The sequence below is a fragment of the Hylaeus anthracinus genome, unplaced genomic scaffold (genome assembly GCF_026225885.1).
Source record: "Hylaeus anthracinus isolate JK02 unplaced genomic scaffold, UHH_iyHylAnth1.0_haploid 12001, whole genome shotgun sequence".
NCBI classification, from domain to species: Eukaryota; Metazoa; Arthropoda; class Insecta; order Hymenoptera; family Colletidae; genus Hylaeus; species Hylaeus anthracinus.
In genome coordinates, this window is record NW_026534348.1 from 5,659,845 (window position 1) to 5,687,711 (window position 27,867).

Genomic DNA, 27,867 nt, shown 5'->3' on the forward strand with positions numbered 1-27,867 from the left:
CTGGCTCCAACCCTCGCGGACCTGATTCTTTTTACATTATTTCCCCTGCATAAAGTGTTCCCCCGCAGTGTTTTAACATCGTTTGCATTTTAGACGGTATCTTAAATTCTGTCACGACCATTTTTCACCATTTTCCGTCGTGCCTTCGTAAATGCGCGAATAGTCGATTGTGTAACGTTCCCCGGCAACAACGCCGAGTATCCGAGTCGAAATGATCGGAAGAAAGAAGACGATTACAATGGGTGCATCGAGTGGGGAAAAAACAAAGGCAAAAGTGAGCTGGCGGTTTGAAAGGAGTCGAATGTTCTTTGTGATATCCTGCTGGGAGAAACTGTTAGGTAACTTGCTGGATGTTTGTTCGTCATTAATGGAATAATTACGTAGCGAATCTTCCTGTGCATTTACGAAGGAGAAACATTGATTAATAATAAAAGGGTAGCGAAAAATGCCTGAACAAATACGGTTGATATCTAAAACGCAAATAATACAAGAAACTAACGAAAAGTAATTCCTCCACGGGAGGTTGGTACCAGCTACCACCATATTCCAAGTCTCATTGACAAAACTGAGTACTGTTACAGATTATGGTGTCTTCACCTAAAATACTTCTTAAAGTATAAATACTGCAAAGTGTAAATACACCATTGTACATTTGCTACTGTTTTCTAGTAGAGCTACTTGTAAATATCATAAGAACGAGCTGAAGTATTCTTCGGATACTCGATACCACTATGTAAGTATCTCGAGGACTCGTTGATCCGTTCTTCTCATAAATTCATTGGGCTGACGCTAACGAAAACACTCGAAAACCGAACCGATTGCACTCTTAACTCCGACTCATCAATTATGTAGCTGCAACCTTCCGACACCAAACCACCGATGCACTGCGGCGGTGCGGAATCATTTAAACCGCGTCTACCCCGTGGAGACATTCTTCTCGGCTGCCAATGATACGCGTCGAAGAATGCTTCGCCTTCTGGCTGTATTTCCCGACGGATGCATGGTAACAAGAATCGCGATGCACGTGCATAACAAAAGCACAACCGCGCTAGCGAGAACGGATTATCGATGGAGAGGTTACTTCTAGAAATATCGTCTGGCGAGAAGACAAACTAACGATGAACCCTTTGTTACGATAAATATTATTGAACGCGTTTGGTTCTATCGAGACGTTCGTCGTTCTTTTGTTTCGACGTTTCATTATTCGTTCGTGATTAGATTGCAGATTTTAGAAGTAATAAAGAAGACTTTCTATGCATAATGAATGTTGAATACATTCTACAATTAACACAATAAAATCGTTATTTCACCTCGCATAAGGAGCACATACCTTTCCTTCGTGTTTAGCTTGTATTTATTATATTAATTTACATTTTATATGCATAAAGTCCGCAATCTATTCACGATTCTCCTGTCTAGCTCTGTTTATTATTTTTTTTAACGATCGTTTTACTAAGGATTCCGCTACTTTGTCCCACTCTCGGGCGATCGAGCCGATCGATGGATCCTTTCCATCACCGAAACTTGGAAGGTTTCGGAGCTAGCAAACCACCCGACACCGCTCCCCTAACTGCCCCCGATTAACCCTTTCACTGCGGACAACTCCGACGCAAGACTTATCCACGCGTCGTGCATACACTCGACTCTCGTTTCATGGGGTAGTTTTTTTTTTTTTTTTTTTTTTTTTTTATGTACGATTCAGAAAGAGAGAACTCCATTTTCATCGCGCCAATCGTTTGCTTCGATACGATTTCGAAAATCAATCATTTCGAAAATGGTTCTCGCGCATACGTATTCGATGGAACATTGGCGACGTCGACAATCGATGGATGAAAATCGTGATAGAGAATCGCGATAAAGAAGCTGTGCGACAGAATACGTAGCTCGGTTTCCTTATTTACTTTGTCTCGCTGATGCGATTTTTTCGGAGTACTCGTTTCTGTATGCCACGAATTCTTATTTACTTTCCAAACAGATCTCCAGAATGAATTTTCTCAGACGACAGTCCCGTCACGCGGGTTAATGTAACTTAAGAAAAACACGCGTATGCGTTATCCAGTTCTGTAAAATGAAAATTGAGTGTACAAACACGCTGAACGGTCATAGACGTTCGTAGTAAACATTGGACGGATGGAATTTTTGGCAAACACCGATTAAACACCGATGCCAATCAGATGTTCAATTACGCTCTTCGAAGGACGATACATGACTCGAGCTGCGCGCGACAACACGTTTTGGAGTTTCCCTGGTCTTCTCGATAAACGAAAAAAAAAAAAAAAAAAAAAAACGCTCCCGCGGAGGGTCGAACATATTTACAAGAATTTTCGCAGCGTAGGATCGCATAGTAATTCCAATGGGAAACGCGGTGTGATATAGTATATCCTTCGGTTCCTGCGCGACGTTTTCTCTCTCACGCTCGCGGTAACATATCGCGCACGGCAGCTCGACGCTTGCCAAAACCGTTTCCCGACCGCGACCAGTACGCGACGCGCTCTATGTTCAAGACGAACGTGCACTGGTGGACGAATAGCGTCTACGAAGCGGCGTCGACCGCCTCGACGGGCCGCGTCGGCGCCCTGACGCCCTTGCGCCCGTGCCTTCTTTCCCCACGGGCACGTTTCTTCCCCCACGATTATTCCACGGGGAGGAACCGACGGGATTCTTTCACCATGATTATTTTTTTAACCCTTTCAGGTCTATAGAGACACATATTTTCAACGAAAACCAAAGGTGGACCATGGATGCATATATGCGCCCCATATGCTAGCTGTTATTCTATCAGGGGTCATTTCTCTATCTCGTCGATTAGTCTGTGTCATTGACACACGATTATGTTCGCGAAAATGTTGGTAGAAAGTTTTGCAAATTTTTGCAAATTTTTGCAAGGGATGGAAATTTGAACTCGCGAATACACCCCACTAGTAATAATGTTCTTATTTTCTCAATCTACTAGTAATGTTTTTATGCGACTAGTTATTGAGTATCAGGGCCGGCGCAAGTTAGGTTCGGCGCGTTCGCCAGAGCTCGGCCCCGCGTTTCAAAAGACCCCGCGGTCTACGAAAATTACTGAATTAAAAGGTACCGATTTTGATGAACTTTTTACAGACCGATGATACCATTAACAAGTGGAAGCAATTTTTGTTGAGATGCAAGACATTTTTTTAGGAGCGATGATTAAATTGAAAGAAGTGACAAAAATCATCAAAGTATTATTATTTGTAAATAATTGTAATTGTAATTTGTAAGTAATTGTAAATAAATCATTCCTCGTTGTAAAATTGAAGTGTAGGATTCGAATGTGAATTCAGGCCCCGCAAAAAGTCACGCCGGTCCTGTTGAGTATAGAGGCGTGGATACTGTATTAATTTAGGTTAAATGGTTGGTTAATTTATTTTCTAGTTGAGGTATATTTTCGATTATAAGGTTTTTAATTGAATAACTAACTCCTTGCAGTCGGAGTCCTTGTAAAAAATACAAACTTTTTCGTGACTTGAAAGTGTTTCAGGACAAGTGAAAAGTAAAGAGTTCATTATTTTTTTTTGTTTAGTTCAGTTTATATTAATAATAATAAAAGAGAATCTAATTATTTTACAAGACTTGAAATGGAAATAGCTCGAATAATATAACTTATAACACGTAATTTATTATAACGATATTTATATCGAGAAGCATGGGAGCCCTTTATAATTCGGCAAAAATATGTTTTCAAAGTAATAAAAGACGTTTTTAAAGTAATAAAGGGGAGCATTAAAATAGCAAGCGAAATTAAAAAATGTTCGTTTTCGTTTTCTCAAGCCCCATCAAGTATAATCTCGCTCTGAAAAAATTCATTAATTTTATTTTTGTAGCTGTTTCGAAATAGAACGACGTTTTAATAGTCCCGCATTACCCAGTGAGCAACGTGTGCGATTATGAATTACTGTAAAGGGGACGTGAGCGACAATGAATTACAGACGCGTGCTCGGCATTAAATCGAGATGGTTGTGTAATTGAATTTGTAATTGAATTTGGACACACTCTGTAGGATACGTAAATGTCACGATACATTCGGTCTCGAATACCTTCCTTCCATAGCAATTTAGATACAGACAGAGAGAAGGGCAATTTGTAATTTGCCTAGAGCAGACGAGAAAATATCTTAGATGTCGCTTCTTCCCATAGAAACTAACGTGGAAGAATTATTGAAGGCACGACTGTTTAATCGATCGAGTAATTTATCTGAGACATCTACAAATATTTTTTGCATTGTTACCGACTGCCCTACAAGTCGACTAATGGTAACAAAATGCCTGACTTTAAGTAAACGATTTACCATGAGGGGGCGCTTCAAGGAAAGAAAAACATTTTTCAAATATATCTATATACAATAAGAATGAAACCCTGACTGATTACAATTAATGTTCAGGCTAAACCCTTGAATCTAGAAAGCTGAAATTTTGCACAGAGGTTTCCTTTATGATGTATACAAGGAATAAGAAAGGACATTTCGAAATTCAACCCCTAAAGTATTTCACACACGTGAAATCGCGGTTGAACGCGAACGACATAAGATAAATAGTGTTCCACGCGAATGAAACCGCGGGGCACAGCTAGTAAAGAACAATGGTGCCAACTTGAGCATCGACTTCCGGTACATTTCCCTCCAATAATCCACGGACCAATCAGCGATCGACAATGCCGCTTCACATGAATAGTGAAGTGGTTTTCAGTTTGGGCAGCACATTCAACGGTGTATTTGAGGTTACGTACATCGTTGCTTGTGATAAATAGAAAACATCTAATAATAAAACAGATATGTAACATCGAAATGCAGTATTTATTAGAATTTAAGTTATTTTAATTATCTCGCGAGAGATTTGTAATAAACATCTTGTTATTAACGTGAATTGATGCGTCTGAAATGGAGGCACCCGCAGTAGAGAGTTTACCGTAAGTAAATATTACCTTGTTTTATTGTCTCAACGCGAAAAATGAAGATTTTATTATTCGTTAATAATCGATCCTGTGCTTACGATGGCTGTCATCGTATGAAAATTATCTCTTTCAGTTATTGTAAAGAATTATGGGTCTTAATATCGGATACGGTATGCCGGTGCGAGAGACAACTCGTAGAAGATGAAATTAAAAAGGAAACGAAACTTCTCAAAGAGGGTCTTTTATTTTTTAAACCATATACAGAAGCATCCCTGCAGAACATACCCAAAAACGATCCTTCGCCGCGAATGTACGAATTAATTAGCAAGCTTGCTCCTCTTCTGGTATGTATTACTAAATTTATAATAACTTCCCGTTGTTTAAATACTCTAACAACCAGTTTATTCATTTTTCTAGAATTTGGATGCTACAATTACCTGGGATCTAGTTTGTAATTTCATAAAATATGAATATCGCAATTGCACAGAAACATTTGCATCTCAACTCGTAGATTTCACTTCGATGAAAGCATTGATTGACGATATATGGAACTTTTACTACTCAGAAAGAATGTCCTTGATAAAGTGCCTTAAACTTATGGTCGAATATAAAGACAACGAACATCGTTACCAGAAGGAGTTTGCAAAATTTTTCGATAATGTTTTATTTGGAACGTTACTGGAGTCTATCCAAAAACAAATAGAAATGTTGAAAACTGTGAACCCACCTGTTAGGTCGCAGTTATGTACAGAAGAGTACTTACACAGACTATATAACAGCAGTCTTATCGAAATGAGGGAACTGCTTCACATATTAACTGTCATCATTCACGATATACATATCGCGGATACGGCATTCTTGAAACTCTACGAAAGCATCGGGGTTGGTATCATGCTACAAAAATAAATCTGTTCACAACGATATACTATTGTTACTTAACAGATTCGATGATTTTATAGGGAAAACCAAAACGCTTAGCAAGTACAAAAAGTCACGAAGATAAGAAAGCAATTGCCAGGAAAATCGAAGAAATACATTACAGTCAAGCAGCCCTATTTTTAGTAGCGTTAGATGCCAGAAAACAGTAAGTTTTTTGTATCCTTTTCTGAAATCCACCATAATTAAAACGATAACGATACACTTTTTTACAGCATCGACATGGAAGACTGGGTACTGAGCGTGAGAAATAGCATGCAAGAAACTTTTGAGCACAAATGCATTCGCGATAGTTCCCCCCAAGACAGTCCACTGCTTCTATCGTGGATGCTAGCAAATTACGCGATCGATCCAGAAAATGTCGATACATTGAACAGATTCAAACCATTTGGTATCAAAGCCATACAACTTAACGTCTTCCATTATTTGCACGACCTAATGAATACCGAAATGGTCTGTGAAAAGACTCATTATGCCGAAGTTGTGCACAGTAGCGTGTACAATCTCCTCACCTTGGTGTGTGCTTTCGTCGACGAAGAAAAATTGAGCGCGCTGCATGGTATCTTTGATGCCGTTGCTGCTACGATTCAATTTCCTAAAACGGCAGCACGGTTTTGGGAAGAACGTAACGACGGTTTATGGTTGATCTACAAATTCGCAGCTGAACAATTCCCATACGAATTCGAACCATTAACAAACATTGCAATTGGTTTGGCGAGTGCGTCCGAGACTAGTGCCAAAACAATCGCGGAGGAACTGGACAATCTCCAGTCATTGACACTGGAAGTACCTCGGCAGCGAGATCATAACAAAACATTCAAACCATACGAACAAGAATGCACGATTCACAAAAACTCGTACACGATATCGGAAAATTGTTTCCGCGAAAACATACGCATACTATCGAGTGAACGCGAAGTGGTGATATTTCGGCAAAAAGCGTGTTATTGGGACGCTTTGCATCACAAGATAGAACAGCTTTTCTCTCAAGCAGGCGGTGGAAACACAAACATCAACAAGATGACTAAAAATTTGCCCGAGATTGTTTCACAGGGCCTGAAGTTATTAAAGACAGTAATTAAGTACATAGGGATACCGCAAAGTATGGTCATTCCAACGGAACTGAGCTTTGAAATCATCAACAGATTTTCCTATCCAGTATTACCCGAGGACAAAATGTACATATACAAGATCGTAGCCGCGTGCATCAGCATTTCGTCCGAACTCGTCCTAGAGTATCCCGAAGAAATCCTTTCTCGAATGCGCGCAGGTGTCTACCCAAGGTTCAACAACCGGTATCAGAAGACATTGGACTTCGCGGAAGCAGTTTCGTTCGACGGCGGTATAATCGCTTCCTGGTTATCCTCCATAGAGACGATCGCTCATTCTTATCCGATTTTGAACGCGTACTTGGACATCCTGTCCAAATATTTAATCAGGAAGTACAACGAAGAAGCTTTATACACGGTAGAGATACCAGGTATGGTGTTTCTACTGCAGGGCGTTTTGCCAAAATTGGATTCCTGGTATTTCAATTCGGACGCGGAGAGGACCGACCTGTGGTTGAAGAGCATGTTTTGTCTTCACAGAGCTCTCGAGTCTAGCTTATCGAAAGAAGACATACGTAACGAATTACAACTGGTCGTCGCATACAGTTTACTGTATCTGGAACCGAGACACGCGTTGCTAAAATTAATCCGCACCGGTGAACGTACTTTGCACAATAAAATGATGGCGGAGACGGATTGGATTCGCGGGAAAGGATTCAAGGCGATCAAAAGCGTACAGTTGGCTCTGTCGGTGGTGAACAGATTGCTGATCTTCCGAAAATCGTTGGGTCTGGAGACTGGAAATAGATCACCGTTGGAAGCCGCCTTGTACTCTTCACCTCGCGTACCCAACGGTCTTTTAATAGTACCCACGATCGTTAATTATCTCTACGTCTGGTTTAGCCCGCCATTGCAGGCGATGGCCGTTAGACTGCTGAAAAAATTCGCCGAAGGATCGTCTATGTCTCTGCTCGTTTGCATGGGTATGGACGGTACAGCTATCCGAGAAACTTTTGCCTCTCGTAGAGGACTAATGTCGCCCACTTGCGTGCCAGACGTTAAAGTCGCCATTCTCGAGCTAGTCGCGGTTTGCCTGGAAAAACAACCAGGCTTGACGGAAGCACTCTTCAACATCGTGCACCCAGCGGAATGCAAACGGATCTTTCCACGATCGGTGGAGGAGTTCTTCACGGAGGGATGCAGGCAATTTCTGGTGAAATACATGAATCGAATCTACGAAAAGGAGGACATTGTGTGCGACAAATTGTATAACAGCACGATGGCGCTGTTGCGGGCGATGTGGTATCACAGGAACGAAATTCTTGTTAATTTCTTCCGAAAACGAGAAAAATTCTGGACTCACCTGTTTGCTCCGCTTTTCAGAGACCTGGTGCCAGGAGCGAAAGGTTACTCCCACCTGTTGGATATAATTACCTTGGAGCTGTTCAAGAGCTCCGTGCTTGAGGATGACTTCTCGATGAACCTGAGAAAATTTATGGACAAGTCGAAAGATTACTGGAAGAAACTGGCGATCTACATACTCGAAGATGCGCATCCTGAAAGCGAGAGATCGAGTAATTACGAGAAACAAGACACGAGTATCATTTATTCGCAGTATGAAAGTAATTTAGAATCATGGTACAACTTTATAGTCACGTTAACCGACGAAAGAATCGCAACCAACTATCCGGTGAACGTGATCCAAGCGCAATTAATAACGCAACGCTCGTTGGAATCGTTGCTAGAACGAGTGAAACAATCGCACGATCTTGGTAGCAGGAAAATTACAATGTTGCTAGCTTCTTTGTCCCTGCGATGTATTACTTCTTGGAAACAGATGTGCGTGGACGACTCGAGAATCTTCAAGACGGGCTTGACGCAGCTGATGCAAGAGGTAGCCCAAGCCTATCGCAGTTATGGAAAATCGTTGCGTCAGACGCTAATGTCTTTGCTCCTCGGGTGTGTACAGTGTGTGAAGAGCACTTTGCGCGAGGATGCGACGAGCCTCGAGTATCTGTTAGCACATTCTTGTACGATCGCCGCGTGCGAATTGGAGGAACTGAGGGAAGCAGCCGTTCAATTCATGAAACGAAGCCAACGGCAACCTATCGAACGAACGGTGGACGAGAAGGGAACCATTGGCAGCGTGACGGTGCAAAAGAACGTCGATGAAAGCAACGCCGAAACTCTTCGTGGAATTCGGGAGAGCTTGCCCGCCACCCTGGCCGTTTGCATGGTCACGCAGCTGTTGCGTTCCTACGTAGAACGAAGCTCTCTAGCGAAACACTATCGGAAGTCTGGATGCATGCAACTTCGACTAATGATACCCGAGTTGATGACCTGCATCGGCATCACGCTGCAGAAGTATCCCTATCTAAGATTCAGCACAGCCGCGCTGAACCTACTCAACTTAATCATCCGTTCGCCGTACACTCTGCACCCCATCAACGACAAAGACATCGCCAATCTATGGCTAAGCCTAATCCCGCCCGCGGACATCGGTAACAGCATGTTGGACTCCCTGTACGACGACTGTACAAACGGAAAATGGCGTTGCCAGGATTGGTGGCCGCTGTACACCCTTGGCCTTGAATTCCTCACTGGTCTCGTGACCAGAGAAGCGCCCACAATGTACATAAAGTCCATCGTAATGTTCCTCAACTCCCACGAGTATCAGCTGATGGTAGCCTCGACGTTGCTCAGACATACAGCAGACCTACTGGCTGCAGACCTGGTGCAGTCCCTAGTCGCCCTCATTCACATCATGGCCACATCGCCATACATTTGGAACGCGATAGAAAAGAACGTCTGCGAGACTCTGATCAAATGCATGTACCTGGCGTACGACAACACGGTGAACTTGCTACTGCGCCCGCGGATCCTCAAGTTCATTATCGACGGAATCAGCATGGAAAACGCCGAGGAGCTGGAATCTTGCGACAAACGATCGCCCAGTGGCGAACTGAGACTGCTGGTCAACAAGCTGATCGTTATAAACACCACCTGCGCGCTCACCTTCGTTCACTTCTCACCGAGACTGAACACCCTGGTGGACACTATATACACGCAAGACTTCTGGTACACGCCGATGGCGGAGATGAACTTTGGCCCGCCTCTGATGAGCATGATCTCTGGTCCACGGTTAACCTACGGTACGATCATTAGCTCGACGCAGTTGTTCACGCAGGCGCTTCACTCTAGGTCTCAACCGATGAATTCCTCGTCAGGGTCGTTTGGTGGACAATCAGACAAAATGGATTCTGCCAAGAGAGAATGGGAGCACGCCACGCCAGAGGACAGGAGAATGCATTCGAGCAAAGATTTGAGAAGGATCATCCACGCAGCTTCAGGGTCAGCTTCGAGGTCTAACGTGGGTGGGGAATTTTTAGTGTACGTCAGTGGTCTTGACGTGACGGTGCCTCTACTGAGCAGCCCAAGACTCGTCAGGAGACCCTACGATCCTCTCATTTGCGAGAACACTATCCTCTCGAGAGCAACGGCATTGACCAGCGGCAGACACGTGACCAAAGGGAGCGGACCAACTACTGGAACCAATGGTAGCAGCCCCGTCGTGGCTAAATATCAGAAGTTCAGTGATCCTTGGTTCGAGTCTATGGACGAAAACAACACGAGATTAGCGCTAGAGATCAATCTCGTGTTAATATTGTGCCAAGCCTTGGAAGGTGTGAGGAGTCCCAGAATCGCTCTCAGAGACCGTCAACTGATAGCGCGCGAAACGGTGACGGAGTTGGGAGTTTTCTTCGATTTTCTCGAACACCTAGGCACGCCTGACAATTGGCCAGTCGAAGGATCGTTGATCAACGCTGGTACCAAAAGCGTGAGAACAATCGATCAGCCATTTGATCCGAAGCAAAGCATTTTACCAGCGAGATTGAAGGAGTCTGAACGCGGTAGATTGGAAGATAAAGTTTTCACTACGGGACGGTTCCCGATCAATATCAGTAACGTACAATTTTTACCATTAATGGGTAAATTGCTTAAAACCGTCGTGGAATCTTTGGATTTAACGCAGTACCGATAGCGACGATTGTATTTCGTAATGGAGCACATCGTGTGTGCTTTAAATGAAGACAAAGGAAAGGTGGATGAGGAAACGAAACAGAAGACAAAATTCGGTAGTGTACAAACAAAAAAATAAAGATTTATAATTTGGTGTACGTTGGAATTCTTAATAAAGTAACGATTTTTATTATAGTTTTTCGTGCTTGGTATATCGTATAAAGGATAAAAAAAGTTTGATGAAAAGAATAAATCGAGGGTGATTGCCGTCGACACTATAAAAGTGTCCCAACGAACGATATTCGTATCGATCTTTAAAGACACTTGGACACTTTCGATGCTTCCTCGATACAAATAAAAGAAGGAACAAGTTTTCAGCGAATCTCATTTAATTTAAACATGTCAAACGATTATCGAGAGATCTTACTTCGTCGGATTCATGTGACCGCATCGTGGAACTGGATTTTTGTACAGTTAGCACTCAGACACGTGATAAGATAACGTTAACGGTTACCCTTTATAAATTTCCCCAGGTGTTACAATTCTGTGATGGCAATTGATCGTTTGTTCGCTTGGATAACACTTAAACGTTTATAAATCTGAAAACGCGAATGGATGTAAATAATTTAAACTCATGTTTCTTCGTTAAACTTTATCTACGGATAACGATAGAGATAGTTATCGAAAAGTAGAAAGCAGAAAATGGAAAAAGCTTAGCAATTCGTGTCCACATGCGACTTACCATTCGACTGTTTCTTATTTCTTTTTCCTTTTTTTTCAGTTAACTAACGTACTTTTAATACCTCTCTGTTCATTTAGCGAAAGAAATCTCCTTTCGCTGCCGCGATCGATAGTCATACTACGATACAGTATAAAAATATAATTCGTGATATTAACGAATATTATATGTTACGATGATAGCGGTGACGCGATCGATGAGTTGAACGCGTCGCGCATTGACATTTGACGCCTTCCAGGCTGGAAACCCGAAGGTCGCATTTGACGCTAAGGAGGCAAATGAGGTAAAATGTTCTCTGGCGATGGTGAATCGTGGGAATCGTTGCTTCTCGACGTCGCTCGCGAATGATAAAAATTATTCGAGGTAACAGATGTGACGACGGAACTGGTTGTAACCGTGCTCGCGATTCCAACGGCCGTAACTGTCGGGGTGGTGCTGGCTGTTGTCGTATTGATGGTGATCGTCGTCACGATGGAGGAGGTAGAATTACTCCGAGATGTCAAGTTCGGCCAAGCGTGTGAAATAGTGCAGCTGGTGTCGGACACTGGACAGTCCGAATGTCGAGTCGACGGAGTACAATACGCGGGTGTTGTCAATGGAGTTGAAACCGAACCTGAAGGTGAAACGGTGGCAGTGGCTGTCGTTGACGGCGGTGGAGGTGGAGGTGGAGGTGGCGGTGGGGGTGGTGTTGGTCCATTGAGATCCGCTAAAGGATCGACCGCAGCACTATCCCATGGTTCCGTAGCTTTTGATTCATCGTTATTCGCAACGCTGGGGGTTGACCTTTGTCGCTTGGCGTCACCGTACAATAAACAATGAACATTCGGTGAACTGCTGCGATCGCGAACACCCTCCTGCTCCTCCAGGAATCGGTCCATATAGTCCCTGCTTACGATTCAATGGTCTTGTCATACTTCAATTTTTCAATCATGATACGATGAAAAATGTAAATAAAAGAGACAGACTAAACGGTGCTATATTTCTGGATAGAGAAAATACTCACGTGATGCCAGGATGCAAGGCATACTTCTTCTTTTCTAAACGAGCCTTGAACGTAAATATATCGTGACGCTCCGTTTTCTTCCACAGGTAATAAAATTGCACTAACTCCCCAACAGATCGCGTTCTGACCTGTAACAGTAATAAAAATAATAGCAACGTTACTTAGAATTATTTCCCATTCTTCGAGAAAATACTAAGTACCATTCGCACCTTGTTCTTTTGTATCAGATGAAAATCTTTCCCGTAACTTCGCAATCCAGACTCAAAATTATGACATTCCTCTTCCGACCAAAGACTAACTGCATCCGTAGGCGGCACAACGTTCATTCTACGTCTTCTTAAAGCTTCTTCAAGATTGTAACCACATTGTAGCAATAGATACAATGCTTGCTCGTCGTCTCTAATGTGAGATCCTGTAGGTAGAGAACCGCCTTTTACAGCTGGTAACTGTGCCCGTTCTAAAAATTCTTCGGTTTCTTCTTCAGGTATATGACTGGGATCCCATAACATTTTGTCCTCGTTTTCGTAAGGTAATGCGTCATCGTAACGACAAAGACCTTCCGGTATAGCTGCTTGATAATCGCTACCAACCATGATTGTCTTCTTCCAATCCTCTTCATCTGGACTATAATCGCAATCGTCTTCTTCCTCCTCGCTCTGTGGTCGTGATACGCTTCGCAGTAACCTTGAAGTACCACTGCCTATACCGCTGCTAATTATTCCATCTTCTCCTCCGTCTACCGTGCCACTTCCGACGCTACCTTCTACTCCGGTAACAGTATTATCGTCTGTTGTACAGCTTCCAAGTCCAGTTATACTGCTACACTTAGCGGAAACAGTACTTCCTATCGTTGTAGTCGTTCTTGCATTTTCATTGTTACTACAGCCATCGATCATAGAACATTCTTCAGCTTCACCTTCTTCATCGTCGTCATCGTCGTCGTGAATCCTATGTCGTCTACTATTGTCTCCAGTACCTACGCTACTGGCACCGCTTCCTTTTATCGTTGATCCTGATACCAAGGACGTCGAATCTTTTCCTTTCACCAACATTTCTGTATAAAATTGTTTGAGATCTGGCTCGTTACTAGTTGCGTCTGCTTCGTCATCGTCGTCGTCGTCGTCCGCATCATTGTCACCCTTATCCGAATACTGTCCTTCGACTTCCGGATCACCGCTTCCAGATGGAATTAACATTCGATCCGAACTGTTCGAATTTTCCGTCGACGGATCTCCGTATCCGTACATTGCAAGTAGATCTTTTAGTGGCATATCACCTTCCTGAAAGAAGACAAGAACACAAATGATCATCAAGCCGGATATAACAAATAGACTAAACATACGAATCTCACTACAAGAACGCACTTTGAGTCCAAAGTGTTGTAGAAACTTATCATAATTGTAATTATTTATGGGCTTGATTTTTTCATTTCACAGGCTTGATCCTAGAATAGTTGGGATCAGAATCTTGTTACAAAGTGAACATCGTATATATTAAAGTTTTTGCTCAGACATCGCAGAATTATACCTTTTGCAAGTTGGACAACTCGTTGTGAGAATCTTCACTACCTTCTAAAGCTTCTTCTTCGTCTAAAGTGCGTTCATCGTCAAAATCATTTACCATCGTTTCTGTAGCTGAACCCATTTCATAATCTCGATCTGCCCTATAAAATATTAAATATTTAAAATTTCATTCGTTTTTTTGGGTAATTGTTAATTGCAAAAATGGTAATGATCGATGTAGATCCACGTATACTAACATGTTTATATCTTTTGGAGTAATCAGCATAGAAACATATCGTGTAGATATTAGAATTATATATCTAATATATGCACAGGGCGATATGCACCATTAGAATGTTGAAAGAGGTTGTCCTTAAACTACCTGAATTGTACATGTTGTTTCATGTAATCAATGTAACGTATCGAGAGGATATAATATGCAATTTACGACGCATACCTAACCTTAATTTGTTATGACTCGTACAGAGTTTATAGCTACAGTAACAACTCATATTTCGATAAACAATATTAAGTACGTCTTAAAGTCTTTTGTTATCGGCACTTCATACTATACTAAATTTCACTTCACCTCACTACAAATCTTTCTAATTTCAATGTCGTATATCTTCACAAAGAATGGTAAACTTTTCAGCGCAAATACTTAATAATACATCCAACATTCTTCTAAGACACAATTTTAACTGATTAAAAATCCATTTGAACTGTTTTAACAGAGATAACACAAAGTTATTATAAACTTTAAGAAAATTAGTCGAAACACACACAATACATTATTTATATTCATCGAATGTATCATTACACTCCTGCTGCAGCATTCTAAAAAGCGGGAAAGCCATGGAATCATTGGGTGCATCCAGAAAGCCCACCATAAAGACGCTCCTGAGCAAGTTTTTGTATTAGTGGCGCCATCCGTGGGAAAACATTCAAGTTGGTAGTGAAAATAGTTTCTAATGTTTTCTAGATGGTGCCACTAACTAAAGGGCTTAGTAATTACTGTCAAATTAAATAAGTATTCATACGATTAGTAAATTTTACATATTAACGCTATATTGTAGTGTTATAAAGCAATAAATTGTACTAATTATACATTTATGACAAAAAAAGGGTAATCGATAAAGATGTCAGTGGCGCCACCTATGATCGACGGTGGGAATTATTGTCACTACAAACTTCGGGTAAGGGTTCCAAAATTAGTTCATCCTTTTTACCGCAAGATGCCGATCCATTAGTTGGTCCATGAAACGCAACGCAGGTATGGCGTCACTGAGTGTTATTCTTTCTGGATGGATCATGATGCATTCATTGCGCGACCAATTACAACGCTCGAATTATTGTTATCAGCATCTTATCATTGGCTGAAAAACGCGTTTTCCTAAATATTTTCTTATGAATCATTGTGAATTCTCCTTAACATACTACAAATCGCTACCCATTTTGAATTAATAATTTAAATTCAAACTGTTTAGAAATGTATGACTACATAGAAATTCTCTAATTATGCTATAAGTACTTATAATATATTCGAATATATATATATATATGTACATACAGAATGCAGTATGTAGAATGTTCAATTGAATTTATGCAAATGTACGTTCACGTACACTTATAATTAATAATACGCTACCCAAACCCAACAGTTCATTTCATTCTCTACTTCCATTAGCGATATATCGATACATTTTTTTACTCATATAATTCATTGTTGCTCGGCTTGTTGTATTTTATGAAATAGTATATTGTGTAGGAAGAAATAAATTATTTTTTATATGCAGTATGTTCTCCTTACCTGCAAGACATAACTACTGTAAAGGAAAATTGGTAAATATATTGCAATTCTTATACAATATATTGAACAGACTATTTTCAAAATGCATTCATGTTTTAGATTGGTAATAAAAACGTAGTATTAGTATTTAAGGCATCAAGGTATGTAACATAATATATGTAGAATATATGAACACTATGAACAGAAAAATTTATTTTCTCTCGAATATATTTTTACCTATTATAGGAGCACAATAGCTGAAAGAAATGATGAATATCAATATATTAAAAAAAGCAAAACCCCTACAATGCATTTTCAACCATCTCTACCAAGATTGCCTATTCCTAAGCTTGAGGACTCATGCAAAAGATATTTAAATGCTCAAAAACCTTTATTATCTAATGAACAATTGGACAAGACTACATCCTATGTTAATGAATTTCTTACTAAATCTGGTATTGATTTGCAAAAGAAACTTATTGCAAAAGATGTCAAAAATCTTCATACTAGCTATATTAGTGAACCATGGTTTGACATGTACCTAAGAGATCGTAAGCCTTTACCTATCAATTACAATCCTTTCATAGTTTTTGCACCAGAAGACAATTCACTGTATAATGCACAGTTAGTGAAAGCTACAAATCTACTTATATCATCATTAAGATTCATGAAATCATTGAAGGAGAATATTCTACCACCAGAAGTGTTCCACTTAAATCCCAAGAAGTCTGATACAGATTTATTTCATACTGTTACAAGATTGTTACCATCTCGAATCAGTTGGTATGGAGCTTATTTATTCAAGGTGAATTTGTTTTATATGTAGGACATAAAAGTACTATAGTATAATAAAATAATAATAATAATATAATAAATAATAATAATAATATAATAATTTGAAAAGAGGAATAAGTAAAAAATAAAAAATAATTGAAAGGTATAACCTCTCAGTAGACGATGAAAAATATTATCTTATTAGAAGTAATTCTTATTACAGGCCTATCCTTTGGATATGTCTCAATATCACAACTTGTTTAATACAACAAGGTTGCCAAAAATAGAAAAAGATGAAATTTATCAAAATACATCTGCAAGGCATGTAATTGTAATGAGAAAAGGACATTTCTACTCTATTGATGTATTAGATGAAAATGGCTATATATATGAACCAAAAACCATAGCAAATTGCCTGAAATCTATTTTAGAAAACAATAGACCAGCTAATGAATGTCCTATTGGAGTACTTACAACAGCAGAACGTAATTTGTGGGCTAATACTAGAACACATTTGTCAGAAATTGGTAATCAAGACCTTCTGAAGAAAATAGACTCAGCTGTATTTATGATGATACTAGATGATGTGTGTCTTGGCACTGATTACAATAAACTGGTTGGGACATTCCTCCATGCAGATGGAACAAATAGATGGTTTGATAAGTCATTTTCTTTAATTGTCACGCAAGATGGATATGCAGGAGTAAATTTTGAACATTCATGGGGAGATGGAGTAGCTGTTCTAAGATTTTTTAATGTGAGTATTATAAGAATAGAGAAGAAAAATTTGTAATATTCTATATTTATTTTTGTAGGATGTGAAAAATGATATCTCAAAACAACCGAGATTCCATCCTAATGATGTCAATTACCTTCAAAGTGGAACAAGCAATGTCAAACAACTTAAATTTGTTGTAGATGATAAAGTTCAAAATATTGTTGATAGGCAAACAAAAAAGTACGAAGAATGGACGAAACAATTAAGTATAGATCACGTAATACTGGAGAAATTTGGTAAAGACGAGTGTAAAACTTTTGGAGTAAGTCCTGATGCGATCATGCAGTTAGCTTTTCAATTAGCTTTATACTATCAGGATGAACGTTCAGTAGCGACATACGAATCTTGTAGTACAGCTGCATTTAAGCACGGACGAACAGAAACTATTAGGTCTTGCACAATGGAAACAAAAGCAGTATGCGACGCTATGGTTAGAAAAAATAGCAATTTATCCAATTCGGAATTAAAACAATTAATAATTAATTGTAGTAACGTTCATAATAAGCTCACTAAAGAAGCTGCTATGGGTATCTATAATGCACAATTACATCTGGCATTACACTATCGAAATATTGTTTAGAGCTGAAATTAAAAAATGTTTTCATACATTGATAGGACAAGGATTCGACAGGCATTTGTTTGCATTAAAAAAAATTTGGGAACAATCAAGTGCTCCTAAACCAGCTATTTTTGAGGATCCAGCATACGATAATATAAATCATAATATCCTATCCACATCGACTCTTTCAAGCCCGGCGGTAATTGCTGGTGGATTTGGACCAGTGGTAAACAATGGATATGGAATTGGGTGAGACACACATTTTCTTTATTGTTTTTATAAACATATCACTTGTAATCTGTTAATATATAAGGTAACCTTACGAAATTCTATGTATAACATTTAGCTAATGTTTAGGTACATGATTCAAGATAAAAGACTGGGATCTATTGTGACAAGTTATAACAACCATTGCAATTCTACTAAGTATGTAAAATGTCTGGAACAGGCATTTAAAAATATTTATCAAGTATTTGTTCAGTGACAATAACGCTATCGAATATTTATAATTGATATTTAATTACTATTGCATTCAAGTTTGTTGAACTATATTATACGTTTATACGAATTTTATATCGCTGTTAACTACATATACAATCATGAATTTTATATGTATAATGGTATTGGAGAACTTTTTTATTATTGTCGAAAGAATAAAGAACTATTTTCTTATGGTGTAAAATGAATTCTACTAATAAGATTATATGTACTATATTTTACACATATGTGAAACACATAAGAATAATTATAAACATAATATTACTTTCATTTGATACAGTTTAGTTGGAAAAAAATATATACACTAGACAAGTTCAAAAGAGAGTGCTATAATGCACTCAAGATACCATAAACAAGTGACAATATTACAGCAATAATTTTACATTGCTAAAAATAGTTTAACAACTATTTAAGACCAGTTCTATTTGTAACAAAATTACACTTGTTCGAAACAGAGATCTACTGATTTTAAATGAGAAGTAATTTTTTTACATTGATTCAAACAGAAAAATAATTCTAAGTTTCTCTTCTATTTGTTTCCATCTACTTTTCGTTTAATGATTACTAAATATGGAATGGAATTTTGTGATTCCAAAAAAATACTTTATATGGTTATTCATGGTGCTGATTTTTATCCTAAATTTATACCTTATCTCCCATTTTTACTTTAGATGTCTATAAAAATGAAAAAAATTATTAATAAAAAAATTAAAAGTAAGGTAAATATTAATATTTTTAAGTAACTTACCATATAAATACCAACAATCAATCCAAAAAGTCCAATAGCAGAACCAAAGATTTCAACTATGAGAATTTTTACAAATAGAGCAGAATTGGCAGCATCTGAAAGAGCTGCTCCAGAACCTACAATTCCAACAGCTATACCACAAAACAGATTGACAAAACCAACAGCCAAACCGGCTCCAAACATTAAATATCCTGCTAGCCAATTTTGACTGCGAACTTCATCCTTTGCCATAGCATCTTTGTAAGTAAATTCCTCTATCATTCCAGATAAGACAATGGCAGTGATCAGGCCATAAATAGCAACAGCTTCACAGAATATTACAGAAATTAAATTCTTTGTTTTAATTCTTGGGGCTTTTACACCACCACCCACAATGGAGACTCCAGTTGTATGAATTCCTCTGAAACCGTTCACTTGCATTACCTTTTTTATTCTTTAAAAATACAAGAAGGTCATGATCTTTTAAAATCATAACTCACAATGCAGCACCAACTACGGATAAAGCAACCGAAAGTCCAATACCAAGGGATGCCCACATGTATGGGGATGTTTCTTCCAAAAACCTATAAATGTTTTTTTTTAATATTTTATTTGTCTATGTAAGCATTCCTAAATAACTTAGAGATGGAAGACAAATAACTAAAATTTCTTTACCTACCATGCAACACTGACACGTTCTCCTTTTCCAGTAAATACATGGTACAATACTGCAAGAAATAGTATTATTTAAAAAAATATATGTATAAGTATACTTTACAAGAATGAAGATCACATACACAACTGACAATCTTGTTCAAATTACACTAGCAGTTGGTTAAATCAATCTGCGAGTTATCAACTTTTATGATCTTTAGTTTTATTTAAAAGAGGATAGAGATGAATTAATACCTAGTATTATGATTGTAACGGAGGCAGTGGTTGCAAAAGTAGAACCCAAAATGTATCTCATCGCGCTGTTTTTGGTGCCGTTGTTGCGCGCAATAATTCAGGGAATCGTTGATGTATAAACAGATTAATATTAACGAGTCTAAGGCATAAGTCAGCCACAGGTTTTTACAATATATTAAAATAAGAACATTTCACGCAGGTATCGGAAGGGAGGTACTCACACCCGTTTCTATCATGTGACGTCTGATCACGTCTGAATTCTGATGCTCTTAATGGTTAAGCACAGTAGTGACATCGATCGCAGAAAAACTGTATTAAAATTCAATTTTTAAATTTCTTTAAAACGTATCGATGACTTTACGAGCACATCAATTATTCGCAAAATAAACTACAATAAACTAAAATTATTGAATATCTAGTTTCAGCTATGATTTCTCCGAAATCAATTACTGAATCACCGAAATTATTGATTTGTAGCACGATACTTAAATCGAATTACTTTTCATTGAAATAATTCGAAGGCATTATTTTACGCGTCTGCATTATTTTTAATGTTTTGCGCGATTCTGTTTTATCTATCTGATTATTTTTCTTAAACTCAAGTTTTGAAATAAAGCACAAGGTGTCCCGGAGCAAAATTTCCGACATCTAATTTTAGAATTCGTCACAGCTCATTCGTCTGGTGTCTTGTACTACCTGCAATAAAAGTGCGTGCGACAATGTAATGTTAATTAATTACGATTCATTGTTTGCATCGAGATCGTAAAATGTCTTTTACAAAGGGGTAAGCGAACATCTTTAAAACAAGATGTAAAATATGATCTACGTTACGTTCAAACGTTTACAAAGAGAGTGACGGAATTGATTGATTTGTCGGGTAGAGTACTGATCGTAGAAATGCTTGAAATCGTACATTGGAATATCGTTCAGAGAAAGTTATGTTACTGCGTGTACCTGGAAATGAGAAACTATCGCGCAAACTATTTCAGTCTTCGATTAAATTACATCGGTAAATTTAGAGACCTAAATTAAGGTTTGTCGACTAGAAACACGGCCGCTGAAGTTATGTGACAATCATTAGATTGCCACGCATATTAGAAATCTAGAAAATCGGATAAGATTAACTGATGAAACATAATACAATTAAAGATTTAAGTGAAAATTTATTTAATAACAAATTACTATTTACTAGTATGTAATTTCTTTTAATATTTAACCATTTTTGTTAATAGTATAATAAAGTTTGGACACTTATTTTAAGATCACCCATACAATGTTTTTTCATCTTTCAAAATTCTTTGCAGGTTTACAAAGTTTAGCGAGTTCTTCAAGACCGCTTACGATGCTGCGACGGTAGAACCATTCGCCAGTCGTTTCAAAGAATCGTCTACGAATGGAGACAGAGAAGGAATGATAAAGGTTCTCATGGACATACCGTGCATAGAGAACCTGAAGATCGTTGATTCGTACACGGGTAAGGATGATGTTAAAGCAACAGAGCTTTACAATAAAAGTCGAATGATTGACGAGAATGATGTTACGCGAGATGAGGAAAATAGAATTAGCCTCCTCATCGAAACACTGTTTACGGCCAGTGTGAGTAGTAGATTATTCCTGGACGCGCTCGTAGACTGCGCACGACATTGGTACGACTCGAAGGCTTTCGCGAAATGTCTCAAGTACTGTGAATGTATGCTTGCGCTTCCAGCGAACTTTTACAATAAAACCGTAGAAAGTATGAACGATTTCTTGGAACGTAGGAACACGTGCGTACATTTAGAGAGCGAGTGCGCGAAAAATTTGAAGTCGTTGTCCTCGCGAGCCAGGAGAGCGCGTAGAAAACACAACTCGAAGCAAAGTTCATCCTTGGAGGACCCATTGGCGAATCGAGGTCGCCAGGAAGCACCAACCGTTGAAGGGAAGCGGCACAACATTCTTAAAAGTTGCTCTGATGCTGTGACTCTGCAATTCGATGAGAGAAGAGGCAGACATCTCGTTGCCACCAGGGACATTAACGCGGGAAGCGTTCTCATCGTAGATCCAACCTTTGCTTTCAGCACAAATAAAGAGGCGCTAGACAGAAATTGTTTACATTGTCACGTCACCCTTAAATTGATCGACGTTGTTAAGATTCCCTGTCATTTGTGTCGAACGGTCAGTAATCAGGGATCACCTTACTCGATACCAGGGATGGGCACGTATCGATGATTTTTCAGTTGAAATATCATCAACAACTGAGCAAATACAGTTTGTCCATCCCTGCTCAGTACAGTTCCTGCCATTTTAATAGTTACCTTCGCATCTACTCTTGAAACCACGAGCACGTTTATATTATTACAGGTGTCTTTCTGTTCGGAGAAGTGTCGCCGTGAAGCATGGCAGATGTACCATCGATACGAATGTTCCGTATTCGACGCTTTTTACGAGAACGATTCCGAGCAAACGCAGCGTCAAGCTACGCACTTGTTACTGGCCTATAGAATGACGATCGTGGGGTTCTTATCTTCAAACGCTGAAAAAACGAATAACAATAACAATACGGAAGACGATATTCCATTTCTGAATGACAATTTCCTTCGGTATCACACTACAAGCGTAAATAAAATATCCAGCAAATTAGGGATCAGTGAGGTGTACACTCCCCACGATTATCGCACCGTGTTAGCGTTAGAAACTCATTGCGCGACTTTGGAACCGAACATGAACCTTATTCGCGCTATCGAGGCAATCTTTTTAGCAAAATGCTTTACTTTCGCCTTGAGTAGATTGGACGTTGTTTGCTTGAAGGAAACTCTTCTCTCCTTAGCTGTAGGAACATTGCATCATTTACAGGCGATTAATTGCAACGCCTACGAGATCGTAGAGAACGTGTACGACAAGGAGACTCATGTTTGGGAACCGAGACTTGTTGGCGGGGCTATCTATCCATCGGTCAGTCTTGTAAATCACAGCTGTTGCCCGAACGTCGTTCGTCATTCTTATCCATCAGGTAAAAAGCATGTGCCTTTTAAGAACGACGAAGTCTTTGTGTTCTACGAGCTTTGACGTATAATCGTGAATCACTTTTGCAGGAACAGTCGTGGTAAGAACATTAAGCTTTATCGGTAAGGGTACCGAAATTCTTGATTGCTATGGGCCACATTTTCTTACCGAAGGCAGATTACAAAGACGCGAGTATTTGTGGAAAAAGTATCGTTTTCTGTGCGCATGCGAAGCTTGCACGCAAAACTGGCAGTATCCGTTACCTGAAACAATGAATTATAAATGCAGGGCATGTTCAGAAATAATCGGTACACTTAGTTTGAATGAAAAAGATACGCGGAACGTATCGAGTACACTATGTCGCAAGTGTAATGAGAAAATCGATTGTAAAAAATTAAACAATCAACTTCGAAAATCAATTGACAAACGATTAAACGCGATTTCCAAGATGTACGAAAGGCAATACGCACAGGCTCTGCCTCAATTACTTGAGCATATATACTTTATTGACAAGTTTTTCGCTGCACCCAACATCGAGACTATCAAAACACACCAATGTATCATTCAATGTTACAATCAGTTTGGCTGTACCTCCCAATAATAAGTTAACAAAATTTTTATATTTCTCTCTCTCTCTCTACATACATAACGTTACATGATTTGGGATTTATATCACAAAGTGTTGAAAGAAATTTTTTGTTGTATTAAACATTATGTATCTTTGACCCCTACGAGCAGTGCAAAATGTTACAAAAAATACAAACTGCCCTGCATTCACGATCGTTTGACCTTGTTTTTAGAATTTACAATTATCGAAGAAGTTGATGTTTCCGATGTAAATGAATGTTGAGCATAAATTTAGTAAGGCTTTTGAAGTACAGATGTGATATAAGCACCATTGGTATTACTGGTAATACTTCAGTTTCTTAATACATATCAACACTTGCTATAAATGCACGTAATTACGATATTGTGTTCTTTTGCGCTTATCAAGTGAAACTAAAAGAAAATGCGTAGACCTTAAGAATTATTGTTGTAGTGTTGACACTGCTTGCATGAAAAATAAAAATTATATACATTGGTTCGACATACACGTTACTTCATTCATCAATTTATCTACTAAAACGCCAAACTGTCTATATTGGACTATAACATGATGGTGTAGACAGGTGGTGTATAAGTAGTTACCACATATGGGTCTCTCGAATTTCACTAATAATGTGACCAGCTTGAGTAAGTGCCTGGAATACAAAACATACATATATACATTGATAATCGATTAAAAATATTTAAATTATACAAAACAGAACACTGTCATTTGTGTAGGCATACCTTTAGCATGTCTGCTGCTTCCTTGCGCCTGATGGCAACATGCTCACTCTCGTTTAAGAGTACTTCGGCATGATCCGATTTATACAAATGGGTTACGAGTTCGCTTTGTAAATTATCTTTTACATAGTTGACTAGGAAATGCATGACAGCTTTTGGTACGCTATCTTGTATAGATTTTCGTACGATATAAAAGTATGATTTTATTAGCCTTTCTGCAACATTAAACGTTTATATAAATAAACGAAATAAAGCACTATTTCGTGATAAAATATGACGTCTTTTATTCGTACCAATAACATTACAGTCTCGTTGTTCTCGATCGCTCAGTTTGCGAGATGTCTGCATCGGCACCTCCGGCAGTAGATTTATTGCCTTCTGCTGCGGAGAAGGTTTTTGTACATCGATTATTGGAATCGAATTGGGAGAGCTACTGTTCTCACGATTTCTTACAGGCGAACCATCCATAGAACTAGTTGAATCGGACCTTCCTTGAGGTAATAAATTACTTAATAACCAATGATTCTGATGTCCCTGTTGATCCTTATTCTGCTCGGAAAAAGATGCCACTTCGTCTTGACTGTTATTAACTGACTTTACATTCTGTTAAGGACATTTTACGTGTTTAGTTACGCGGCACTCCCGTAAAACTGATGCACAGATATGGGCATTTCGAGCGTTACGTCTTTTTATAGTTAAACATAAAATAATCGGTTTTACTCTTTGCGAAGGTATAGTAAGAAAGTGATTAGTCACTACGTTAAAAATATTTAAATAATTTTACATTTGTTGAATAAATACTTACTACCGTGTCGTTTGTAATTATAGTAGTCGATGACGAAGGCAGTCTTCTATTTTGTTTAACAGAATCTCCATCAGAATTTTTTAGTAAGGACGATACAAGGGCGGCATCCTTATGAAAATCTGGATGCTTGGTATTAACGTACGCTAATTCTATTGCAACCAAATTTTCAACCATATGATTAGTGGGCGGGAGTCGTCTACGTAACAAGTGTGTTACAACGTCGACAATGCGCTCGTGTAACTTTGGGAAACGTAGCATCTCTTGTTGTACTTCGGTACCGCAGTGTTGTATAATTCTTTGCATTTCCTCGTGTACGAGTTCCACGCACCGTAAAGAGGGCTCTTCGAGTCTTCGAATTTGTCGTTTAACTAATAATTCAAACGAAACCTCTGGTACAAATAGAGCAGGTCTTGGACCAGTCGCGTTTCGAATAGCCGTTAAAATATCCATTTTTGTGAGACCCGCCAGCGGATGAATAGAGTCCAGCGTTTTGCCAAACGTTTCATGAAAAATGTAACAAATTCGAGCGCCGCCACACAATTCCGTTGTCTCTATGTTTCTAGCTGTTCCTTCGATTGTGGAGCAATAACTACTTGCAAATTTAGTAATAATTTGAAGTAACGTTTGACTCTTGTCGCCAACATCTTCGCCGTACGAGTTAAGTAGGGTTTGAAATTGCGAGACCATCACATTTACTCTCGTCTGTTTTCAAAAAATATAAATTCTACCGAATTATGCTCATTTTAGTTCTTTCTAGCTATGTATTGTAAATAATTAGTATTTACGAATAGCATTATTACCTTTAGCTCTGGGAGACAATCCCGAATATGGTGCATGAGTAAGCGATTTAAAGTTTTAGCTAAATAAGGTGTTCCATTTCTGTTTGCTAAAGTAGGATACTTGCGTTGCAAGAATGCAGCTTCATCCTTCAATGCATCTTGAATATTTTTATTATTCATTATGTCTTGCTGAGAACGATTTACTACTCCAATAATTCCTAGTTTTACAGGAATTACTCTACCGCATAATATATCTATAGCGTCGGTTCCTGCAACAAATAATACAAGGTTTTTATAATTCATTTTAACAAAATGTGAAATTTAAATAATAAAATTACCAGCATCCATAAGATCTAACTTAGTCACAACAGCTAAAGTACGTCGTCCATCCGGATCTACATCTTTGCTGAGCTTTAAACTTTCGCTTGTAGCCATATCGGTATTAGCAGTAACAACAGCTAATATAATTGAGTTAGGGTTGCATATATACTTTAAAACAAGTTGACGTATTTGACTTTCAATATCTTCAGGTTGATCTCCAACTGGTACCTTTGTGATACCAGGAAGATCTATAAGCGTGAGATTAACAACTGACGTTGAATATATTTTCAAATTAATCGGTTCTGGACAAATTCCTTTATTAGTTCCAGCCATTCGTTCCGTTTCAGATTCAATTTCTTTACGAATCTCATCAAAGTTTGTATAAATTCTGCTTTTTGCATGTAAAAATGTGCCCCACTCGTTTAAATCCAGCGTTCCATTCTCTGCATTTCGATGTTCACGCTCATCTTTAGGTGTGTAGACCAGCTGCAGTACCAGAGGACGTCGGGTAACTATTCCAGTACCTCGTGGTAAAAATGATCGGCCAACCAAACTTTCAATTACAGATGACTTTCCTGAACTCTGGAGAAATTAATATATATGTTTAACAATGCTCTAAAACTATTCTATACAATTACAAAACATCAATATAATCCTAACATGCATTTGTCAATACTTCAAGATGAAACTATAACTAATACTAAAGACTAATAGAAATTATGAATCATTTTCGATTGTTAGATCTTATTTATCGAAAGGACAAAGAATTTAAATTAAGATCGTAATCATAGGAGCTCCTATGAATTTTCTATTTATTGTTATTTGAAAAATACCAACTGACCTGAGTACCAAGCACGACAATTTGAGGTAATTGTATAGCATCTGAGCCGACAGTGTTAAATACATCTTGTAATTTATTTATTACGGGTATCAATGCTTCCATCGTAGAAGAATAAGCGCAAGGTAAATCGATCGTGAGACAGTTACGCGGTAAGAGCCGGTGGAAATGTCTTTTCGTTATAGACACCTGCAATTACATGCGTTCCTAATACTATGAAACTTTTCTCCCAAGAAACTGCAATCTTTTATAAATGTTAATCGTTTCCGCAATAATTTTTGGCGTATTACAATTTTCGTTAAGATCACTCCAATGATCCTACACCTGCTGTTTCCAACCACCCTTTCCCTGCTTCATAGTCCACACGCGTGCGCATATCATGCTACATAACATATATATAGATATATATGAACCTCGAATGCGACTTAAAGTAACGTTTTCATCATGCAAATATAAAAACATTCCTTTAAACTTTTGCCAGGATCACGATCGTAGTTTAAGCGCCCCGTGCAAGTGGACGAAATTTTTAAATTCGTCAAAAAAAATTGAAAACTTGAAAGTCCTTTTTCTCGAAATTCAATTACATCCGAAATTAGTTGTACATTGACTGATTCTC

General features: G+C 38.6%; 7 protein-coding genes across 18 annotated transcripts in view; 3 read left to right on the plus strand and 4 right to left on the minus strand.

The window, feature by feature from the left end:
* The window catches only part of LOC128890808 (cysteine-rich motor neuron 1 protein), a 244,239-nt gene extending 241,454 nt beyond the window's left edge, over positions 1-2,785 (minus strand). Inside the window, exon 1 of one of the 2 annotated variants that reach the window (XM_054149687.1) lies at positions 2,317-2,785. The gene's annotated coding sequence lies outside the window, so the exon portion shown is untranslated. The remainder of the gene's footprint in view (positions 1-2,316) is intronic. The other variant, XM_054149688.1, reaches the window with a different exon arrangement.
* A 1,929-nt stretch (positions 2,786-4,714) lies between these two features.
* On the plus strand, positions 4,715-11,253 carry LOC128890798 (nucleoporin Nup188). 2 transcript variants are annotated; one of them, XR_008460683.1, is made up of 6 exons: positions 4,715-4,929; positions 5,048-5,258; positions 5,332-5,796; positions 5,874-5,998; positions 6,066-11,035; positions 11,116-11,253. XR_008460683.1 is itself a non-coding variant. In XM_054149660.1 (5 exons), the coding sequence occupies exons 1-5, from the start codon at positions 4,901-4,903 to the stop codon at positions 10,939-10,941; spliced, it is 5,706 nt and encodes a 1,901-aa protein (XP_054005635.1). In that variant the 5' UTR covers positions 4,715-4,900; the 3' UTR covers positions 10,942-11,114. The 2 variants fall into 2 exon arrangements, 1 of the variants encoding a protein (XP_054005635.1); XM_054149660.1 differs by lacking the exon at positions 11,116-11,253 and having other exon boundaries at positions 6,066-11,114.
* Positions 11,086-15,013, minus strand: LOC128890813 (mesoderm induction early response protein 1). Of its 5 annotated transcripts, none has more exons than XM_054149701.1 (6): positions 14,626-15,013; positions 14,421-14,545; positions 14,189-14,324; positions 12,871-13,941; positions 12,662-12,789; positions 11,086-12,546 (listed from the first exon to the last, which is right to left on the minus strand). In XM_054149701.1, the coding sequence occupies exons 2-6, from the start codon at positions 14,447-14,449 to the stop codon at positions 11,925-11,927; spliced, it is 1,986 nt and encodes a 661-aa protein (XP_054005676.1). In that variant the 5' UTR covers positions 14,450-14,545; positions 14,626-15,013; the 3' UTR covers positions 11,086-11,924. The 5 variants fall into 5 exon arrangements, with proteins under 5 accessions (XP_054005676.1, XP_054005675.1, XP_054005677.1 ...); XM_054149700.1 differs by having other exon boundaries at positions 14,621-15,013; XM_054149702.1 differs by having other exon boundaries at positions 11,086-12,543; positions 14,421-15,013.
* A 536-nt stretch (positions 15,014-15,549) lies between these two features.
* On the plus strand, positions 15,550-18,745 carry LOC128890812 (carnitine O-palmitoyltransferase 2, mitochondrial). Its single transcript, XM_054149698.1, has 7 exons — positions 15,550-16,005; positions 16,073-16,113; positions 16,199-16,757; positions 16,950-17,483; positions 17,542-18,031; positions 18,120-18,312; positions 18,421-18,745. Exons 1-7 carry the CDS (start codon positions 15,961-15,963, stop codon positions 18,545-18,547), a joined length of 1,989 nt encoding a protein of 662 aa, XP_054005673.1. The 5' UTR covers positions 15,550-15,960; the 3' UTR covers positions 18,548-18,745.
* A 13-nt stretch (positions 18,746-18,758) lies between these two features.
* Positions 18,759-20,458, minus strand: LOC128890838 (V-type proton ATPase 21 kDa proteolipid subunit c''). The gene is made up of 5 exons (XM_054149740.1): positions 20,198-20,458; positions 19,968-20,016; positions 19,789-19,872; positions 19,310-19,709; positions 18,759-19,236 (listed from the first exon to the last, which is right to left on the minus strand). The coding sequence occupies exons 1-5, from the start codon at positions 20,256-20,258 to the stop codon at positions 19,204-19,206; spliced, it is 627 nt and encodes a 208-aa protein (XP_054005715.1). The 5' UTR covers positions 20,259-20,458; the 3' UTR covers positions 18,759-19,203.
* Positions 20,459-20,849: 391 nt separating this feature from the next.
* Positions 20,850-24,248, plus strand: LOC128890810 (SET and MYND domain-containing protein 4-like). Of its 2 annotated transcripts, none has more exons than XM_054149694.1 (4): positions 20,850-20,981; positions 21,502-22,351; positions 22,538-23,186; positions 23,269-24,248. In XM_054149694.1, the coding sequence occupies exons 1-4, from the start codon at positions 20,965-20,967 to the stop codon at positions 23,778-23,780; spliced, it is 2,028 nt and encodes a 675-aa protein (XP_054005669.1). In that variant the 5' UTR covers positions 20,850-20,964; the 3' UTR covers positions 23,781-24,248. The 2 variants fall into 2 exon arrangements, with proteins under 2 accessions (XP_054005669.1, XP_054005670.1); XM_054149695.1 differs by lacking the exon at positions 20,850-20,981 and adding an exon at positions 21,062-21,388.
* Positions 24,064-27,602, minus strand: LOC128890807 (dynamin-1-like protein). 5 transcript variants are annotated; one of them, XR_008460686.1, is made up of 8 exons: positions 27,255-27,602; positions 26,431-26,995; positions 26,114-26,361; positions 25,314-26,015; positions 24,802-25,111; positions 24,512-24,723; positions 24,257-24,420; positions 24,064-24,178 (listed from the first exon to the last, which is right to left on the minus strand). XR_008460686.1 is itself a non-coding variant. In XM_054149686.1 (8 exons), exons 1-8 carry the CDS (start codon positions 27,354-27,356, stop codon positions 24,364-24,366), a joined length of 2,070 nt encoding a protein of 689 aa, XP_054005661.1. In that variant the 5' UTR covers positions 27,357-27,602; the 3' UTR covers positions 24,064-24,363. The 5 variants fall into 5 exon arrangements, 4 of the variants coding, with proteins under 4 accessions (XP_054005661.1, XP_054005660.1, XP_054005658.1 ...); XM_054149686.1 differs by having other exon boundaries at positions 24,064-24,420; positions 24,802-24,889; positions 24,962-25,057; XM_054149685.1 differs by having other exon boundaries at positions 24,064-24,420; positions 24,802-24,889; positions 24,962-25,111.
* Positions 27,603-27,867: the final 265 nt, after the last annotated feature.

Bases quoted from the DNA above. Each gene is read 5' to 3' on its own strand.
- LOC128890838 (XM_054149740.1), bottom strand. From the start codon at position 20,258: ATGAGATACATTTTGGGTTCTACTTTTGCAACCACTGCCTCCGTTACA. The intron at 20,017-20,197 runs GTATTAATTCAT...TATTTCTTGCAG, and splicing joins CGTTACAATCATAATACTAG to TATTGTACCATGTATTTACT. The intron at 19,710-19,788 runs GTGAGTTATGAT...GAACGGTTTCAG, and splicing joins TCCGTAGTTGGTGCTGCATT to AGGAATTCATACAACTGGAG.
- LOC128890812 (XM_054149698.1), top strand. From the start codon at position 15,961: ATGTTCTCCTTACCTGCAAGACATAACTACTGTAAAGGAAAATTG. The intron at 16,114-16,198 runs GTATGTAACATA...TACCTATTATAG, and splicing joins TTAGTATTTAAGGCATCAAG to GAGCACAATAGCTGAAAGAA. The intron at 18,032-18,119 runs GTATCTATAATG...ATACATTGATAG, and splicing joins CACTAAAGAAGCTGCTATGG to GACAAGGATTCGACAGGCAT.
- LOC128890813 (XM_054149701.1), bottom strand. From the start codon at position 14,449: ATGCTGATTACTCCAAAAGATATAAACAT. The intron at 12,790-12,870 runs GTGCGAATGGTA...TTACTGTTACAG, and splicing joins ATCTGATACAAAAGAACAAG to GTCAGAACGCGATCTGTTGG. The intron at 12,547-12,661 runs GTGAGTATTTTC...TTGAATCGTAAG, and splicing joins GCCTTGCATCCTGGCATCAC to CAGGGACTATATGGACCGAT.
- LOC128890798 (XM_054149660.1), top strand. From the start codon at position 4,901: ATGGAGGCACCCGCAGTAGAGAGTTTACC. The intron at 4,930-5,047 runs GTAAGTAAATAT...TATCTCTTTCAG, and splicing joins CCCGCAGTAGAGAGTTTACC to TTATTGTAAAGAATTATGGG. The intron at 5,797-5,873 runs GTTGGTATCATG...ATGATTTTATAG, and splicing joins AACTCTACGAAAGCATCGGG to GGAAAACCAAAACGCTTAGC.
- LOC128890807 (XM_054149682.1), bottom strand. From the start codon at position 27,356: ATGGAAGCATTGATACCCGTAATAAATAAATTACAAGATGTATTTAAC. The intron at 26,996-27,254 runs GTCAGTTGGTAT...TAATTTCTCCAG, and splicing joins TTGTCGTGCTTGGTACTCAG to AGTTCAGGAAAGTCATCTGT. The intron at 24,724-24,801 runs GTACGAATAAAA...TTAATGTTGCAG, and splicing joins ACGAGACTGTAATGTTATTG to AAAGGCTAATAAAATCATAC.
- LOC128890810 (XM_054149694.1), top strand. The intron at 22,352-22,537 runs GTCAGTAATCAG...ATATTATTACAG, and splicing joins CCTGTCATTTGTGTCGAACG to GTGTCTTTCTGTTCGGAGAA. The intron at 23,187-23,268 runs GTAAAAAGCATG...TCACTTTTGCAG, and splicing joins TCGTCATTCTTATCCATCAG to GAACAGTCGTGGTAAGAACA.